The sequence below is a fragment of the Epinephelus fuscoguttatus genome, linkage group LG14 (assembly GCF_011397635.1).
Source record: "Epinephelus fuscoguttatus linkage group LG14, E.fuscoguttatus.final_Chr_v1".
NCBI classification, from domain to species: domain Eukaryota; kingdom Metazoa; phylum Chordata; class Actinopteri; order Perciformes; family Serranidae; genus Epinephelus; species Epinephelus fuscoguttatus.
The window spans coordinates 21,524,368-21,545,475 of NC_064765.1; the positions used below are offsets into that span (position 1 = coordinate 21,524,368).

General features: G+C 42.3%; 1 protein-coding gene across 1 annotated transcript in view; it reads right to left on the bottom strand.

The window, feature by feature from the left end:
- Positions 1–331: 331 nt before the first annotated feature.
- The window catches only part of prkcha (protein kinase C, eta, a), a 36,967-nt gene continuing 16,190 nt past the window's right edge, over positions 332–21,108 (bottom strand). Inside the window, exons 6-14 of the mRNA XM_049595811.1 lie at positions 18,874–19,003; positions 18,639–18,772; positions 17,803–17,934; positions 17,362–17,535; positions 14,720–14,874; positions 6,637–6,775; positions 5,765–5,953; positions 2,028–2,174; positions 332–1,859 (exon numbers count right to left, since the gene is read on the bottom strand). Coding sequence (XP_049451768.1) covers positions 1,710–1,859; positions 2,028–2,174; positions 5,765–5,953; positions 6,637–6,775; positions 14,720–14,874; positions 17,362–17,535; positions 17,803–17,934; positions 18,639–18,772; positions 18,874–19,003 — 1,350 coding nt within the window. The 3' untranslated portion in view covers positions 332–1,709. The remainder of the gene's footprint in view (positions 1,860–2,027; positions 2,175–5,764; positions 5,954–6,636; positions 6,776–14,719; positions 14,875–17,361; positions 17,536–17,802; positions 17,935–18,638; positions 18,773–18,873; positions 19,004–21,108) is intronic.

The following is a 21,108-nucleotide window of genomic DNA, read 5'->3' on the forward strand; positions in this document are numbered from 1 at the left end:
CAAAGGCTCTGTGTTCGCTGAGAGAAAGAGAGTGTGTGTGTGTGTGTCTGAGGGAGCAGAAAGCAGTGGACTGTGAGTGATTACTGTTACCCTTGAGAAACCCTAAGACACACCAAGACAAATCTAACAATTACTAAACACCATACTAGCATTATTAGTCTTCTGGCTCGAGAAGATGTGTGGGGTAATCTCAAAACTTCCCAGTCAGCGTGAATCACGGCGGAGCTTTCACCTCAGATGAAATGTTGCATCATCTTCAACATGCCTGGCTGATCAAATTACATTGAGAATCACTAAGGCAAAGTTTTTGTGACAGGGTGTGGCTAATAAGTGGGTCAAACATGCATCATTTATTGTCTGAAAATGACTGCAGCTAGTTAGACAAATTATCCTTTCAAAATTTACATTCAGTCAAGAACTTCACCTAATGTAATGTTTAACATTATTTAACTTTTTGTAATGCCCTGAAAAAAGCTGCACAGCTGCTTTTCAAGCCTCATTTACAGAGACACTTCTGTATTTTTCAACCTGGATCCTGTTTCCCTGTGGGTTTTTTGTGTCAATGTGACTATAGGAACAGTTTTCTAAAATGGTCCTGCACTTGCAGCTGGCAGCTACGAAACAGACTACAATGTAATCCTTCAGGACAACAGCACACTGTCAATATACGTCCACTAAAGGTGCTTGTTCTTGCCACTGACAGGGTCATCTCACAAGTTGAGTTGCTGCAGGAGGACAACAACAAACAGACCGAATCAACAAGAGACAAAGAAAAATATTAATTTTCTCTGTAGGGTCCTTTCCATAACATTTTCAGACACTTAAAATAACAATCTGAGCATGTCTGTGGCAAAAACAAGCATTTTTAGTGGACGTGAAATTATGGTGCCAACATGTTTCAAAGGATTACATTGTAGCCCGTTTTGCAGCTGCTGCGCTCAATACTGGACCAATTTCAAAAAAACTGTTGTTCCCATTAGTCCCTCTGACATAAAAACATCAGAAAATAGGGTTCAGGTTGAAAAATAAAGAAGTTTTATCCTTTATTCTGAAAGTGTAGGGATTCGGCTATCATGTATGCAGTGTTTGTCAGTCTGTGAGTGTTTGCTTTTTTCCACAGCGGGGTCACATCATTGAGAAACTATTTCATCTGCTCACTCAGTCCTTCCAGGATTTTAACTGGCAGCTCAATTTTTCTGGGAATCTCTGGCAGGCTGGTTAAAAGTGACTCTGGATTTCTTGTTGTCTCTGGACAGCGCCAGGGCAAAAATGAAACACAGACCATGCCCTTGCGCTCCAAAAAGTGCTTTTTCATTTAACTAGAACTCATTCAGAGCAAAATGTACACTAGAATTCTGAGGTTGGGCACTTTCGTTAAAACATTTTACAACACATATCAAAATACACAACTTCCACACAGACACTTGCACGAAGGTGTCCAAATCGAGCCGTCACGCAATCAAAATTAAATGTCATTTCAAAAGCTGATCACGTGCCACTTTTTGGGGGAATTACAGGAGTGCTTAAGAGTTCATCAGGTTCATCCCTGGATCTTTTGAAGCGTGACTTCTCGGCACTTTGCACCCTCATGTCTCTGGGGAATGTGGCAGCATCATACTGTATGTACAGCTGGGAACTGTCATAGACAAAGCCACAGACACCGAGACGAGTCAGAGTGCAGGATGACTAGTGGACCAATGAGGAGACCCTTAGCTCTCCAGCAGTTCAGGCGAGGTGAAGGAGAAGTTACGAAACTCTTCCTGGTTGATGGAAGGGATCAGAGGGTCTTCGATGGGAGTGAGGGTGGGCTCTTCCTGAGTAAAATCTGGGTCAAAGTTGTTGACGTCCTCTGGTGTTTTCTGGAGGGGAGTAATAAAGAGCAAATCAGAGGCAGCAACATTTTAGCAAAAACCTCAGTCACAGAGACAAGGTAAGACAAAGTCATACACTACGTAATGTCTGCAGAGTCTTAATTGTCATTATCACACACTTTATCATGCCATCATAAATTAATTCATGTGACTTACGATCCTGGGCTTGAAGGGCGGCTCTATTTCTCTACGATTCAGCTTCTCCCAATCGATGCCAATGAAGAAGGGGTGGCTGGTCACAGCGCTCTCTCCACCATCTGAGGCCACGCAGCCCAGACGTCGACCCGGGTTTTTGGTCAAGAACTGTGACAACAAAAAGATGGATGAGTTCACAGACTAAATAAGACACTTTTGAAAATCAGTAAATTATGAAGAACACAGAACAACAACAACATCAAAGTAGTATCAAAGGGAAATCAGTGAATTTTAGCAGATTATTGATGAGCTATACAATGTGAGGAAAATGTGACACATGTGAACTAGATCAGACCAGTAAGTTTTGGGAGTAATGCCAAACTGGATATGAGCCAGGGTGACATCCAGTCACTCCCCGCCTCCTAACACACACACACACACACACACACACACACACACACACACACACACACACACACACACACCCTGGATTGTATCTGGCGCCTCCCACAATGCTAAAGTTGAAGAGTTCACCTAAGTTCGATCAAGTGCAGCTACGGTGTCTCAACTTCCTGGTGTTGAACACAATAAAACAATAGAACCTGTTGGACTCCCAACTGTGTCTCTGCCACCAAAGTAGTCGTGGGTGGTTGGAGGCCAGAGGGAGAGAGCCAAACAAAACAAACTCAAAATTGAAAAACTTTATTTTAACTCGCCTCTGGGAGAAAACTGAAAAAACAAATGTGTTTTGGACAGCTCTCTCTTTTGGCTGAGGAGTGTGTGCACACCTAAGGGCAGGCGGTGACATTCAGACGAGGCCACAACAAACTAACGGACCTCCGTCTCCACAGTGACAGAGGCCAGATTGACCCGAAGTCATTGGAAAAGATCAATACATCTTGCTATATTGGCTCCAAACACTATTAAGTACCAGAGGCCTAAACAACACCACCTGCCTCAGCAAAACAAAGTTCCCAGAGACAGAGAAAGGAGATTAGAGAGAAGTCAATGCAGATGAAGAACGGCACAACAGGGGAGATGAAAAGATAGAGGAGAGGATGAACCAAAAACAGCCTACTGCTGGTTTTGTGTGGTTTAGTCCTGTAACACACTCACATGCCTCACTCACACACATTTTATGAAGCATGCAAATACTTGCAGGCAGCTTTTGTTCTCAAGCGATGCAAGAGCACCATAAAATCAGCTTGCAGAGACTTGAATCCTACATCAACAACACAACCCTGTTTATATCAAGACATCTTTTTCGGGAGAGAACCATTACAGTTTAATGCGTTTTTATGCAGTTGCATGCAGGGATCTGCAGCTGCAGGTATGATTCTGATGATGAGCTTTGCAGTTAATTAGCCAAAGCTTTAAAAAAGCCCACATCAGTATACTAGTGTGGTCCTTGAATTAGACATATGTTTGAGTTAGACAGACCCACAGCAGGGTTCAAGGAGTCCAGACATTTACAAACCACAAACCTTGAGAAAAACTTCTGCACTGAATCTGATGCCATCATTTTTTCCATGGCTACACGTCAGCTGTGCCATCCTCACCACCAAAACTGCCATGTCAGCATTACTACATTAAAGTTCCCACTCCCCCATGGCAGCAGAAAGACACAAAGCAATCAGAAATTAATACTGGAGCTGAAACTTCAAGTCGATTATTCAAGTCGTCAGCTGGCAGAAAATTTAAAAAATTAACAATTTTGATTGAATAAATGAATCCCTTTGCTATAACAGCAAAAATATCAGGGCTCCCACACATTTACCAGTGAACTTTTCCATAATATTTTACCCCATTTCCATCATTTTTTAAATAGTTTAAAATAGGTAGGCCTATAGAGCTTGTACAATGCCATAATGAGGCTCTTACTCCAGTGAGTCATGCCCTAAGAAAGGCATTGTAGCAAAACATGTAGCATGCAATACAAGCAATGCCTTTGTGTCTTCACATACAGTAAGTATTAACGATATCTGGCATGGCTATAGCAGGCGTGAAATATGTGCCAACGCTGACAGTCTGTTGAGCAACCTTTTGGTTTTCTCAATGCTTTTTCCCTTTAGCATGGCCGACCAGAGGTGCTTCCCCTATGTTATCAATGTCTAAACTTGTTGTTCATATTTCCCAGGCAATAGTGCCTGCAAACTTAACTTGCTTATTAGACCAGTGGTTCCCAACTTGTCCAGCCACGGGTCCAGATTTCTCCTGAGTCATTAGTTGGAGGTCCTAGTTAAATACTCACTCTAAAGCAGAAAAAGGCACTTCAAAATAAAAGCTCTGTGCTGGAAAAATAAAAAATGTTTTTTTTTTTTTTAAACAAACTTGACACGTTTGCCTGTCACTTGCTGTGCCTGTGACCCTCTGTTTGGCTGCGACCCACCAGTTGGGAACCACTGCATTAGACATTCCTGCCACCAACTAGCTGCACACGCCAATGTGTATCAGGTGATGCTAGTAACACTTTGACGGTGACACAGTGCAGCACTAGATTTGAATTTAGTTATACAAGGAATGTATGTCACGGAACGTTAGACATATAATTGGATTTTTATAAACACATTTAAAAAAAAAAAAACAGCCAAAACAATATATATTCAGAAGTTTTATAAAACAGACGTTAATTCCAAACCATCTCCAGGCCTGGAAAATGGTTTTATTTCATAGCTACTCCAGGAATTTCATGACTGTGGGAACCCTGGCTCCTGTACTGTGGTGGTGGTGTTTTATAGCAGTGTAAATCGAACTGTTTGTTGGACAAAAGAATTTGAGGACACCTTCCTTGGGCTCTTGAAACTGTAATGGTCTGATATTGCACAGATTAAATGATTAATTAATTAAAAAGCAACAATGAAAGTAATTTTGTCACAGCCCTGATTAATAGCGTCATCTGATAATCCACGCCCCCCTGTTCTAGAGCATCTTTACACAAACCACTGAAACAAACATCAGTTATTATTAAAAACGTAATTATTCTCAAAAAACTCAACTGAAAGTGAACTTGCTCAAAGTAACGAGGAGATCCCTGCAACGGATCAGCCGTCAGTATAAATAGTGCAGTAGCGCTCAAATCCTCTCACACTGACAAGCATCTTTACATAACGTGTGACACTGGCAGCAGGGACACAAATCACCAGAGGAGATCGGCCCTGTGCTTCCTCAAGCATGTTGGAATAACAACAAGGATAAGGGGAGAACAGGGTGCAAAGAGGGCAGGAGTGGAGGGAGGAGGGGGGAGGGAGGAGGGGTCGTCGTCGTATTTATAGCCTGTGTGCTGTAGCTGGGCAGTGGACCATGCCTTAATATAGTTATGTAAGAGAGCCGAGCCGGGCCAAACAGCTGGCTTGCAGAATTCCACAGGGCTGCCAGTCACTCTGCAGTCAGAGAGTGTCAGTCAGTCTGAAGGACAATAAATAACACACCCTGATCAGAGACAACTAGATGAAAGGTTTTGATCCTAAAGATACCACCAGCAGGCTCTGCTACACTCTCCAGGAATGCTGGGAATTTAGTAAATGATCCCAACTTATTGGCTTTTCTCAACAACGCTGGTCACAAGTCCAGCGAGACATTGATTTTCTCTGTCATTAGTTAGGCAGCTTCTGACGTTTCCTGCTATTGTGTAATGAGAAAAAAAGTCCAACTGAGGCAATCTGAGGGTAAATGTCTACGGCAACACCTGGCGTTCATCCAGCTGTACCCATGGTGCAGTTTTTAGAGTTTATGAACCACTTAAAAAGATGCACACTCACAGCTTTGAGTATATTCACTGCTTCAGCGCTGAGCCAAGACGCATAAACAATCTCTTCATTGAGGATGGATTCAAAGAGGTCGTCTTCGTTTTCGGCCTCGAAGGGGGCGTGTCCCGACAGCATCTCGTACAGCAGCACCCCGAGAGCCCACCAATCAACAGAGGGCCCATACAGCATCTCCTGCAGGATCTGTGGAAACATGTCGCAGCACACTATTAAATTTAATCATCACAGACGCACAGAGAGCGCTACAGCGAGCTTAAAACCACTCCACTGGGTTCAGTTAGTAGACGTGTTGGATTTGTGAGGCTACACTGAGGAGCAAGTGTGAGGGGAAACCAAAGAGGCCTTTCATAAATCCAGACACACAGTCTTGGTCAGAGAAAAATCTCTCAAACATGAAGACACAGACCATCTTAATCCCTCATTATGAAAACCAAGTACGTCTGTAAAGGCACATTCTGATGAGGGGATCAGGGCCTGTCAAGTCAACAGAACCCTTCACAAGCTTGACCTCATGGGTATGCTGCCTTCCAGTAAGTCAGGAGGGCGTTTGGAGTGCCGGGCAGTGACCACAGTGTTTGTTTATAGTGAGGTGGTGTGATGGAGAGAGGACGGGACTGGGAACTGCATCATACGAACTCAGAAGACCGGGGCTGCAGGAAGCCAAGTGTGTCTGAATTTATTTTTTGCTGAAATCTGTTGGTTAAAAAACTGGAATATATAAGACAGCAGCAAGGTACCTAAAAATGTCCTGCGTCACAGATGTGGAAAAAGGATCCAGAAGTCTGAGATTATTTGTAGTTTTGGGTCTTGAGCTGTATGTGTATAAAGTTACAGTGTGTTTATTCAGCACAAGTGCAGAAACTGACCTCAGGGGCAATGTAATCCGGGGTCCCACAGAAAGTTCCCGTGGCCACGCCTTCAAATATGCCCTCTTTGCACATGCCAAAGTCCGCCAGCTTACAGTGACCGTCTTTGTCCAGAAGGACATTGTCCAGTTTTAGATCTCTGAAAGACAAGACAAACACAGACACAGAATATTAGTTTTGGGGTGTTGTTATCCAGCAGACATAAATGGAAAATAACAGAGGCTGGAAGGTTATCAATGATGCCAACAGCTGCAAGTTTGTTCTCGGCATCCAGTCGCACCCAGTTGGTGTTGTTTCTAATTATATCAAACAGAGGTAGAAATTTGTGGCCAGACAAAAAAGAAGGTCTTCTGAGGACATTGGAAATATCTGTGGTGGCAGGAGACGCTGACAGAGAACTCTTCAACCTTTAAATGGCAGCCAGGAGCAGTCAGATGGTCACTTACGGACATTGCACGCCATGTCTGTATTTTCTGTCCAAAACTGTTGCAAGGTTAAAAATAAATACGACCTTACGCTGTGTCAGTCACGTTTGCACACTGGCTTTCAAACTTACGACCAAGAAACAGTGAAGACAATGTGGCATACAGGAGAGAGGTATAATAATACCTAGTAATAGGAAGACAACGATGAGGAGGAAGAGGATGGGGGACCGCACACAGACAGAGAGCGACAGAGTGGAGACAGAGAAGGAGGACAGGTCAGCCCCTTCAGCTTCCAGTGGTGCCAAAGACACAGACAGAGAGTGGTGACAGTCAGGGAGGTGCCTCCAGTGGAGAGAAGAGAAAAGACAGCAAATGTGTCTTTTCACTTTGTCTCATATTGCAAATAGCAAAATAGAAAAATAGAATGCATCAGACTCAGTGTGCAAGGGTTCTGTGCATTACAATCAGTGGTGTAGTGGCAGGTGACTGGGCAGATGGGCAGGCTACAGAGGGGGAAGTGTATGAATTCTCCTATAAATTCCAGAGCCTTTTTTGCCGATAGGTGGGTGTACTGTACACAGCCAGAAAAAGAGGTGGGTTTACCCCGTATACCCTCTGCTGCACCGCTGGAAACTATTTTTGTTGGATGGAGGATTTCAAAAATGCACATGGAAAATAGAGACTCAGTGTGCAAAGGCCTTCAGTTTGGCAAGAAGGGTAAAGTGCTCTGATGTCATTATTCTGAATCCAGGAGAAGCAAAACCTGAGCTGCTGTTCTTTTTGTGGAACAGATTCTTTAAAAATAGTATATCAGACATGATCACGTGTACTGGAGGTGGACACACGGGTCACATGAACTGGACTTGAATCAGACTCCAGTCCCAAATTTGATGACTTTAGACTCAACTTGGAAAAAAATGAGAAAAGACTTTCAACTCTACTTGGTTTTTAACAGTGACTTGTGACTTGACTTGGACTTGAGCCCTTTGACTTGAAAATACTTGATTCCTTCCCCAAAGCCCAAGTGTTTTATTGAAAAAGTGTGCGACCCATCAATTAATTTCCCTTTGTTTCCTAAATCAACTGATGCTAACATTATTCATTCCCAGTTTGAACCAATCCAACAGCATACAATCAATAGTTCAATGGTGTTCATTATGTCTTTAGTTTCTGATAATGACTTTAGTTGTTCTTTTATCTCAGACATGTTAGGATGTTACATACTCTGGCCTTGTCCCAGTCCATAAGATGATTTTCCCTTTTGCAGTCATCTGTGATGGCTGATTTGTAGGTTTCTTGTTGTGCCTTTTCTTTTATTGATCTTGTTTGTCTTATTTTCGTCTTTCGGAGACAAAAATAAGACAAACAAGATCAAGGGAAGGGAAAATCATCTTATGGACTGGGACAAGGCCAGAGTCAGACACACCGAGGACAACAAATACCGGTGCTGGATCAGGGAGGCTACTGAAATAAGGAAGCAGGGCCCAGGGACAATGAACAGGGGTGAGGGGGCATACATGCTCTCCCACACCTGGAGCAGCGTCCTGGAGAGGCGGTGGATGGACAGCAAGTGGCGTGACCGTCCAGTCCGTTTTTGACAGGATGGTCACACCACCCTAATATCGGCTTCTGAGGAAGGCAGAAGTTTCCGCCGAAACATGTCAAGGTATCTAACATCCTAACATGAGATAAGTTTCAGTTAGGACGTCCATTTTTGGGTTATAGATGTGGGTTGTTTCCTCTTAAGCAAATGCATGATTTATGATTTTGTGGGTATATCAATAACACTGACTTTAATTTAACCACTGAGATTAATTAACACATTATCATATTTTCTTATATTACCAAGGTCATTCGACTGAAAACAATTTCATAGTGTTCTGTGTCGTTAAACAAAATGAATGAGCGTCGTGGCATAAAAATGACTCAAATAATAAATAATAAGGCACCAAAAAAAACCCCAACCGCTCGGGGCGCCTGACCAAGGCAGCCCCCTCACTCTGACATCTCTCCACTTTGTACATGTATAGGTCCTGTTTATGCATGTGTGTGTATTTTGGACCAGTGTGTTAATGACAACAGAGTGAAAAATTGAATTTTTCCTTCAGGGGGATTAATAAAGTATAGAAAATAAAAATTAAAAAAAATAAAAATAAACAAAGGCTCCACAGAAAGCAATAACATCATGTCTTAATACCAACTGTACTGAAAGGAAATGTATTGTAATATCAGTGGAGGTATCTTCCCCTGTGCTGTCTGTGCATGTGAAAACCTCTCTAACCAAGTGATAGATAAGATCTCTTCCTCTGTGTTCATGTCAACTGGTGTTTTGTCATCTGACAGAGAGATTAAACTCTCTGAGCGTGGGCTCTGGAGTTGAGCTGTACTCTGTAATCAGGTGACCCAACTTTGAATCAAGGTCATTTCACAGAGACCAACTGAGGCTGAATAGAAGATACTTTTTAATATTGCAGGCTGACTGATGATAAATGACAGCTTTTGGGTGATGCACACAACTTAAAAGGGAACTGATTTTTTACATTTTTTTATTTCCTGTTCCTCCCTGCTGAAAACGCAAAAAGGATCCTGAGTGATGATAAAAACAGGAACACAAATCCTGAATGAAAAAGAGACAGGCAGACTGTTGGTCAAGCAACACGAGTTTGGTTGGATTAATCTGGATTGCTCTTCTCTCGCTAACGTAAGCCGATTGTGTAACCGTGACTCAGATATTCATGGCGACTGTCCCTCGCAGCCTCAAAAACAGGCCAAAAGGGATCAACGCTGATGCTTACACATCACGACCACTCAGCCGTACAGTACACAGTTTAGGATATGTTAGAGCTTTATACAACAAGAATAACAAAACTGGATGCCAGTAAATAGTTTCATGTTAAAGAGGGTGTGTGTGATATACGCCCACTTCTGCTATTTCACAAACATTCTCCTGCTCCAAAGCACTTTACAGTATTATTGCTGTATATATTCTAGTATAAATGTGCTCACTGAGAAATGACTCTCTAACCCTGGCAGTTTTACTATGTACTCTCATCACTGAGCTCCACAGGATCGCACATCACTATGCAAATAACCCACTGCACTAGTGCTCCTGCACTCCTTCATCCGCCCACCTCAACACACTGGAAAGACAAGCCAGACTTTGAAACGGCTCAGTCAGACAGTGTGGTAGCTACTTTAACACTATACGTCTGCAGCTTTGATGTAAGGAAACTTTATCCCATTGCAAGACACATCTAACTGGGTAAGAGATAGAGTTGCACTAATATGAAAATTTCCAAATAAGAGAAGAGGAAGTGCTGATTAACACTATGACGCACATACTGAGAGGCTGTTTTTTTTTCTCTGACGGTGGTAAGAGGGTATGAGTGCATCTGGACAAACTACCACTTTTGAAATCTATGCAAATACTGAACGCAAATAATCTATGCTCTCAGGGAATACCTTCCCCTCAAAATGATCATTTGTTTATCATTTACTCACCCCATGTCGCCTTGAATTTGTTAAAATTCCTCGCCTGCTTCAACAGTGAGCAAAGAAATTAAAACTGAAAAAGTTCTTGATGAATTGAAGTACATGGGGGCCGCGATTAACAACATCTATTTACAGAGTCTCACACAACTCATGCAGGATAATCCAAGTCTCATTTATCCAGTCGCATCTTCAGTGCTTCCCAAACACATGCATTCTCACTAAAAGAATAATATATGAAAACACATAAATGCAGCACGCCTGGGCAACTTAATGGAATACATGAGCAGAGTTCAGGCAAACACACTTGCCCATGCGCACTACTCGTATGTGCTTGAGCAACAATGCATGTGTTTGAGGAAGTGCAACGATTACACTTCCTGAGAGCTTTCAGGAAGATCATCCTGTCGCAACCTCTGCTGCTGTCCTTCCTTCACTGCTCTGTGGAAAGTGTCCTGACTTTTGGCATCCTGGTGTGGTACAGCAGCAGCTCTGCAGCTGCCCCGCAGAGTGAGATAAAAGCTGCTCAGAAAATAACCTACACACACGCCTACCTGACCTAGAAGACATTTTTACCTCCTGCTGCCTCCAGGAAACAACAAACATCCTGAAGGACTCATCTCACCCTGCCCGCCATCTGTTTGACCTCCTGCCCTCAGGCAGACGTTATCGGACAATTAAAACATGCACCAGCAGACTGCTGAACAGTTGATACCCCAAAGCCATTATTACACTGAACGCCGCACTGAAATCACACAGCCGGTAATATTCAATTTTTATACTTGCATTGTGTGCAGTGGATTTTGTTGTATTCATTTATAAGGTCAATAAAAAGGAACTGAGCTGAAGTACTGAGCATACAACTGGATAAATGAGACTATACTGCACGAGTTGTGTGAGAGACCGTGTGAGAGAACGGGTGTTTTGATATAGTTTTGCTGTTGTTAAACGCTGCCCCCTTTTACTTCAATTCACCAAGAACTTTCGCCATTTTTGGATTCTTCGTTCACTGTGGAGGCATGTGAAACAATTAATGTTTTCTTTATGAATTCACGGTAACACAGGTGGAGTTTTTGGTAAACAAATGGTCATTTTTTTTGTGTAAAATATTCCATTGAGGTCACGATTAAGCCGTGTCTTGTTACACACGATGCATTAAAGTGCTCTTAAAATAAGAGTTTGGATGAAATTATTTTAAATTTTGTTCCCTCCTTATATGGTTTGCTTTCTAGCACTGTGGTAGGGACAAAATATTTGACACTACAAGACTACGCCTCTCTAGTACAGTCCCAAGAACAACTTTGTTCACAATGATGGCATTTACCGCAGGGCGTCTGTACTGGATTGCATGACATTTAGCAGCTGTTCATGACACTGTGTTCACCCCCCACGGACTCTCCAACGCCAGCCTGGGTTCAGACTGTTTAAAGTCTAGATGTATGTTAACTGAATAACTACGGCATTTTTTTAAAAACATCTTGAAACTTCTTTTTGAGGAGAACAGTAACAGGAAACACGCTAAAGGAAATATATGTAGAGAAATACATCTAGCTGAGCCACATAAGTTGTGCATGTTACACAACACAGTAACTGAGGCTGCAGTGTTATTTTAAGGAGGCAGCATGAGCTCTGCTCTTCTGACACTGGCCTGATGTGCGAGCAGCTTGTTATTTTAGTTGTAGCATGCTACTGACGTGAGGCCTCTTCAGCTAACAGTCATGCTATGTGGCGCAGGCTGACACAGAATACTTGGACCACCAAATATAACTCAGGATTTCGCTCACATGATGCCCCCTTCCTGACCATCACACACTGGCAGGAAGCCCACTGCTCTGCCATTCTACTTCCCGCAACAACAACCCAGAGGTCTCAAAGAACATACTCAAGTATCTGATGCAGGAATATGAGCAGAAAATTGATTACCATACAAAAACATAATCATTAAATGGGAGATCGAAATGAGTTCAGACATATCACATGACACCTGGAGGGAAATTTGTACTGAGGCACAAATTCCAACATCTGGCAGGAGTTTAAATGGAAAGTATTAACACGATATTTCCAGACTGCACAAGTAACAGCTAAGTAGGCTGCATCCAAGTCAGACAAGTGTTGGAGAAAATGTGGCCCACAAACTGGAAACCACATTCATGCTTTCTGGTCCTGCCCCAAATTAAGGAACTTTTGGAAGGATGCATTCAATGCCCTGAGAGCAGTATTCCATCAAAAATATCCCCAAATATCCCTGAAGGGTTTGAGGGGAGGGCGAAAATGTATCTATTACAAATCCTCTCAGGGGCTGCGATTAAATGTATCACAATCAGATGATTGAATCCTGAACCTCCAACATACAACATCTGGATTAAAAACTTATGGGAACTGTTTGAGATGGAATAAATCACATATGCATTGAGGTTGCAAAGACCAAAATTCATAAAGAGGTGGAGTCCTGCAATGAGTTTGTTAATGCAGTAAGGGAGCTCTGAAATCCATATCTCACTTTTATATTTGTAAGTTCACTCTATTTCTTACTTACATGTTTTTCTTCTTCTCTTTTTACTCATCTTAAACCTGGACAGATGTTACGGCAGCTGAAAACTTTGCACAATGATCAAAGTACTATGTGAGCGATGTAAAAACTGAATTTGCATCAAATGCTTAAGTTGGTATAAAAAATTAGTCCAAAAAAACCTCTAAAGATTAAGTTATATCGTTAAAAGTGTGGTTAAGATAAAATTAAAACTGTGACTATGCTGCCAGCGTACACTCTGTGGCAGTCTGTCATTACACTGTGCTTGCTACAATAAGGTATGGGCCTTAAAGAAAATACAGGTGATAATGGGCTTCAAACTGCACAGCTCAAGTTGGCTGCAGCACACTGTGCTCCAAGACCTGCTTGGAGAACATGAATGGGAAAAAAAATCACTGAAGAATAACGACAGTTTGAGAGAAGGCTGAGATGAAACCACAGGGGCAAACTCAGTGTATGACTGATGGCTTCAGAAACTGCACTGATGTTTCAACTGAAATGGGAAGTGAAAGAATGATGGCTGAATAAACACAGTTGACACATCCATCTTAAAAGGAGTACAAGTCATCAAAGACAGATTAAACAAATGGGCAAAATTGATGCAGCAGAGGACAAATCACAGTATCATGAGTTTTATTCACTTTTGTTTGATAATAAAAAGAATATTTTTCATGCCATGAGGTTTTTCTTTTTATATCAGTCCCTATACATATTCTTTATAATTTTACTGTGCAAAGTTCCTATGCACTTTTCCTTCTTTTGCAATAGTGTTTCATACTTACTGTGCATTAATATTTGTATATTTCAATCCCATCATGGACGTTCATTACCTGTCTTAGTGAAAGGTGTATATAGCTTTTGTATTATTTTATTTTTTTACTCATGTCTTTATCTTGTTTGATGTCACTTTATCCCCTTACTTGTGTCTCTTGAGCTGCTGTAACGAGTGAACTAACTGTTGTGGGATTAATAAAGTCTGTCTCATCTCATCTCATCTCATCTCATCTCATGTGAAAGCAGGTTAGTGAACAGTAGAAAGCAGCATGAAGGCCAGTGAAAATGTTACAATGGTTACTTCTTTTTTATATCTCTTAATTATTCAGTCTCATTGTCAAATTCGGTACACAACGATGTTGGAGCACTGCTTGGAAGAAAACGGACAGTATTTTGTGACAGTGCGTCATTCCATCATGCCAAAAAGGGTTGTAAAAATTAGCGCGTTCACCTGAGTGTTATATAGAGCCAATTGAAGCTGGAGCTGATAAATACCTGTAACTAACAGAGTCACTTGTCCTAGGGGTTAACGCCATCTCATCTCATCTGTAGACTGCAAACCCAAGCCAATAACCCTGATTATACTATTCCATATAATGACACTGCACTTTCCTTATTTTCATGAATTTTCTGAAGTGCTAAAACTACGAGACAGTGGTTCTTGCAGTGTAAAGAATATGAAATCTCAATATTATATTATTACATTCTTCATTTTAGGACTCAACACAAGGTAAAATATCTAGTTAAGATGTAGAATTACTGCAGTAGACTATAACATAAAGCTTTTGGGAGCTTTCTGTGCACACATATGTTCTACTGTATTTAGCACAGCAAAGCCCATTAAATCGTGCTCCCTGATTCAGACCTGTAGATGATGCCTTTGGTGTGCAGGAACATGAGAGCGGAGGTTATCTCTGCTGTGTAGAACCGTGCTCTGGGCTCCTCGAACTTCCTGGACTTCTGGATGTGGAACATAAGATCGCCACCATTCACAAACTCCATCACAAAGAAGAGACGGTCCTGCCAAAGGAAGCAAAGGGAATGACATTTATACATGTGCACACAAACCACACAAGGTTCCCATGTTATTATACAGTCCAAGAACCAATGACTATGGACATGCTGAGATTGCTTCAAGGATGATACATGTCTGCTTCTCATCAATTTCACGTCTGTTTAATGGATTCCTGCACAACTCATTGAAGCTGAGAGTCAGCGGGGCAACTGATCAAAGCCATAAATCTTCCTCTCTCATTAAAGGCTGTGGGCGATATGTGATCTAGAAAATCAGACCCTGGAGGGGGAAAAAAATATCACTGTAGGAGAGCATGATGCAGAGATCTGCTCATAAAGCTTCCTGAAGTGATCACAACGTTCAGCTACAGCTGACTCCGTTTAACCATTCTGTGGCTTAGAGTGGCTGAGTATTTTCCCTGAGATTTATAATCTTTAATAATAATAATGTGCTGCACAAGTAAATCAGGCTGAACTCTGTGTGCCGTGTAGCTGTGAGGCTGTAAAGGGAATCTTAAAATTCACACTAGAGCAGTTTCTTGATTGTACTCTCTATTGAGTCTTATAGCGTTGTAAAATTTTAAGATGCTAGTCACACTGACATTTGAGCTCCAAGGTGCAAGAAGCATTTCATCTCAAAAAAACCTGGTTCACTGTTTTACGTCAGTTGAATTCCACAGTACTACTTGAGCATTAAGGTAACCGCAGAAGATGCCATTTCCTACAGTGGTCAATTTGAATTCACAGCCTATGAATGGCTGCCTCTGGGATTTCCAGAGTTTATTTATACTGGTTTCTTTTGCAAGACATTCTCCAAACCTGCGTGAACTTGATGAGTTTGATGCCTGGCGTTGCGTCATTAGATTCAATTTGCTTTTTAATGGTTAAGATGAGCAGCTAATGATAAAGTGCTGTGCTGAAGGATAATTTTCCAGAGAAACATCATCTCCCCCTCAACACAGAAGCAACACATCCCCCGTACTCATCGCTTCTCCCACGCTTTCCATACCCACTTGCTTAAATTTCACACTTTTGTTTGTAGAAACGCTTCAAAACAATCTTGGATGCTTTCACGACCTGTTCAGGAAAAGCGCGACAAGACACCTAAAAAAGTGAGGGTAAGGTTTAGTGGTGGAACAAAGGCTATTCTGAGGTCTTGTGTGGGCTTGAATGGATCACGGGAGCAGTGTCATTGAGACAAGCCTTCACTTTGTGCTGCTCTATTTTGATCCGAGGTTAAGTAGGTCAGCGCGGTTCAAACGATGAAAGCAGATTAGGAGTTTCCTGTCTGTGCTGGGAAGATCAGCTCTACCATCTGAGCCTCAGTCACTCCCAACACCCTCTCAGGCACAACACTGGGAAACTGCCGCCACCTGCTGACCAATGTGCGCATGACAACATTGTATCCTAAATCCACACCACACACTAACTGTATCCACTACAGTACATCTAACTGTACCATTTGTGTGATGAGCAAACAAACCAGCCCTTGGCCATTGTGTACTAAGAGGAAAGTAAAGCAATATGTGCAGATCCAGATTAATGGACCGAACACAGTGTGTGGAGTAATACATTAACAATCACACAAATGAATGCCACGCTATTTACTAACATGTAAAGTATATATAAACAGGCATACAAGGTATTCAAACAAGATCAGTATCAATACAATCTTTGCAAAGTGCCTGTGCGCGATTAAATACAATCAAAATACCTGAAAGAAAGAAATACTGCATACTACTGCCTCATCTTAAGCAATTCAGGATGGGAGGGCAACAGAGATCTTTACATCCACGAACGATCCAAATACAGCATACAGGGTGTTTTGAGTTTTCCACTTTTTGAATGCACAGTGATCTTCTCAAATATCAACACTTATTTATACCAAATTTGATCCGAAAACACTTTTCAAGGAAGGCAAGGGAGAAGGTGTTTGTTATCCATCCATCCGCTTATCTGGGGCCAGGTCGCAGGAGGCAGCAGGCTGAGCAAAGCACCCCAGACGTCCCTCTCCCCAGCAATGCTTTCCAGCTCATCCTGGGAGACCCCAAGGTGTTCCCAGGTCAGACGAGATATGTAATCCCACCAATGTTTTCTGGGTCTGCCCCAGGGCCTCCTACCAGTGGGACGTGCCTGAAACACCTCTAACAGGAGGCGCCCAGGAAGCATCCTGATCAGATGCCCAAACCACCTAAACTGACACCTTTCAATGCGAGGAAGCAGCCACTCTACTCCGAGCTCCCTTCGGATGTCAGAGCTCCTTACCCTATCTCTAAGGCCAGTTGTATTTGCAGTCTCATTCTTTCAGTCACTACCCAGAGCTCATGACCATAAGTGAGGGTTGGGCATAGATGGAGCAGTGAATTGAAAGCTTTTGCGACTGAGGGTAGAATGAGGTGTTTGTTACCTCTGTTGAATTGCAAAAATGCTCTGATTGTCTTCACAATAAAAGCTTACTGAATTGTAAAAGTGCACGTGTGTATCTGTACTGACCGGCGTCTGGAAACAGCAGTACAGCTGTGTGAGGTAGGGGTGACAGCGGGCCAGTGACAGCACCCTCTTTTCTGTCATGGTACACTCCACATCATCGTCTTGCAAAATGATGTCCTTCTTCAACACCTTGACCGCGAAAACCCGATCTTTGCCATTTAGTCTCGCCAGCATCACCTGCAGACACAATGTACTGAGTTTAAATTCAGTACCACCTTGATACAAATCCCATCAGAACAGATGAGGCATATCCATTCACATACTGTAGATGTATTCAAGTATTGGAAATGCTAAATGATATACTTTGTTACAAAATCTTTTGAAAACATTCCTGAATTAATTCGACCAGCTTCCCACTTTCTAGTCTTTCTCATTGTTCATCTACTGTGTGTCGTCACCTCATAACACAGAGCATTTCTCATTATCCTCTCTCTTCATTCCCACCTTGCCAAAACTGCCCTTGCCGAGGACTTGAAGAAACGTGAAGTCTGAGATGCCCAGCCGAGGGGTCTCCTGCTGAGTGGCCGTACTCCCCTTCCTTTCAGAGGGCGTCCTCATCTCACCTGCACTTTTGGCCTGTCAGTGAAAAAATAAAATAAATAAATAAAACGGCACTCAGTTCAGCCTAATTGTTTAAGCCACATTTAAAGTTCCCATTAAACAAATAGCCGGATGCTACTTGATCCCACATATTTACATGTTTCCGGTACAAACAGAAAGCTAGAGAGGGACTTTTTGCAGATATTGATTGGCCATTGTGAGTGTGTGTTTAGAACACCCCCAAAATTCAGATTAACAGTAGCTACTTGTTCAACATTAAGACAGCCATGAGGACAGCCTGCTCTCTCTCGCCACCATTACTGTCCATGACTGTGGATTTTACCGACAAATCGGACAGGGACAAAATGGAGAAAGTAGACAACTACGATGAAGTCGTTTTTGGAGTGAGGCCAAACATGTTTGAGCCACGGTAGGCTTGTGTCTATATTATTATTCAGTCATGCTTTTCCAAGACATAACGTTAGTGTCCACCCCCAAATGCAGGGTAAGTCATCAACATTGTTTTTATGTTTTTCCAGGAAATGACAAAGTCTAAAATGAACACGTAAAAAACTACTTTTTTGTTACTGTTGGCCAGATACTGGTGATGATCAGTGCAAGACATATGCGATTAAAAAAAAAAAACAAAAACAAAAACAAAAAAAACTTAAATGTCTATTTGGATTTCATGGGAACTGAACAATGATTTGACTCAATCTCAAAAAACGTAGCCTTTGTACCACTGAGTTGCGTTTAGCGAGTCCTCCAGCCTGCAGACCCATCGCTGCAAGCGTATTGGCCAGTTCCACACTGTTGACCCCACAGTTGGGAGCGACGTTGCTTCTGCAGCGGATGTGAACGTTCATTTTGCAGACTGAAGAAGAGAAACCACACAGACAGAAGCACTCAATACAAAGCCAAATGAGGACATTTGAGATCGTGATTCTGAGACACAAATGACGACGCAGGTCTTACTTTTACAGTGCAGCCCCTGCCGGACTATTCCCCACAGCAGGGAGCCACAGTGGTCACAGAAAGTGGGCGACTTGTAGTTGTGGATGTTGAACATGTGAGGCACGTTGATGCTGAAGCCTTGGGTTATGGGCTGCGGAGAGAAGACATAGTGTGAACTAACCACTGTGTTGCAACAGTATCGTCAACCACACGTGTACATATTCTAAATAACCTTACATTGCCACGTAGACTTAGTTCCTATTTTTGTCATAGCTGGACCTTCTTTCAGTTTATTGCTGCACTTGCTTCTGTCTGAATTTCCCAAAGGAAGAGAAACTTCTGACACTCAGCGAAATATTGTAAGACAGTGCAAAAATGGCATGTTCAAATGCTAAAACGTGTATTTAAAGAAACATACAAAAATGCTACAACAAGCATGTGTGGAAAAGTACAGTGTTCTGGCTCAGTGACCAGCTCAACACAGAAACAGGAACCTGTGCATACTGCTGATCACTGCAGGTGTCAATCAGATGTGTGGGGGGGGTGTGTGTGTGTGTGTGTGTGTGTAGGAGGGGGCTGTAACAGGTCTGCTATATTTTGCACATCCTGTACTACACACAAACTGCTTCAGCGGTGAAAAATAACAGCAACAACTTCACTGCTTGAAACCCTCTGACACACTGTTTCATATGTTACTGCGGGTTTCACGATTTTCATACTAAATCAAAAATCGATCATAATGAGCCTTTAATTTTAATCATCAAAATCAAAAGCAGAGTCAATGATTCTCCCAGTATGTATTTTCTCTTAGCCTGCGGCTGCACGTTTCCAGACACCATGGCCGCTGCCAAAGTAGGAGATGACGGAAAAACAACAGGACTGGAAAATCCTCCTGTTTCCCTGAAGTCAGCGGTGTGGCAACATCTTCCCTTCCCTCTGAGTTATGTAAATGACAAAAGTGTTGTTGACAGAAAAACTACAGGTTATGCTACCTCGGGCAACATGACAAATATGGCAGGGCATATTTGCAGGCTCCACAAACAAGCAGATTTGACTGGGAAAACAACATTAACACAGGCAACTCTTTGTCCTCATTAAGGATCTGGGTTTTTCTAACAGGTGTGGAAACTCAAGCTGCTGTTGTAAAGTACTCTTCAGCCATCCAGTGCAGGGGTCATCAACTACATTTGTCCAAGGGCCAGACTTTCAAAATTATACAACATTTTTAAAAATACAATAAAATTATTTTAATAATATTGTTACAGGGGCGGCACAGTGGTGTGGTGGTTAGCACTCTCGCCTCACAGCAAGAGGGTTGCCGGCTCGATCCCGGGCGTGGGAGCCCTTCTGTGCGGAGTTTGCATGTTCTCCCTGTGTCAGCGTGAGTTCTCTCCGGGCACTCCGGCTTCCTCCCACAGTCCAAAGACATGCAGATTGGGGACTAGGTTAATTGATAACTCTAAATTGTCCATAGGTGTGAATGTGAGCGTGAATGGTTGTCTGTCTCTATGTGTCAGCCCTGCGATAGTCTGGCGACCTGTCCAGGGTGTACCCTGCCTCTCGCCCGGTGTCAGCTGGGATAGGCTCCAGCCCCCCCGTGACCCTCAAGAGGATGAAGCAGTTAGAAGATGAATGAATGAATGAATATTGTTACATTAAAACAAAATATTAAACAAGAGCATGTGAAATAAACTAAACATTAATTGACAACTATGAGTTGGTCCCTTTGACTATGTCCACTCCACTGAGATGACTGGAACTAAGCGCCGCGCCGCATGTGTGTGAGTTTGAGGGAGGGAATGACAGCGAGAGGGAAAGAGATGGTGAAAGGTGGACTATTGCACACACATGTTTCTGTATGTTAGGCTATTAATAACTTTCTTGGAATGCAGCTTTGTCACTTTTTGATGCATCACTGCTACTGATAATAAGCTGACAGATGGATCTACGACTTCTTTAGGATCCGGTAGTTGAACACACAAAAAATGGGTTTGGTAAATCATTCATCATAAACATATTTCCATCTCTATTGTTTAAATTGTTGCTTTAATATAGGAAAAAATGTTAGAAACCCTAAATATTGGAACGCATTTTTTTCCTCCTCACTTTTTCTGAATTAATTTATTCTCCATGGGCAGGATTGGAAGCTTTGGTGGGCTGTATGTGGCCCATGGGCTAGCAGTTGATGATGATTGTGGCTCTTCTTTTTATGCTTTTTATGTAGTTTGTTTAATTGACTGGTGAAATAAATTATTG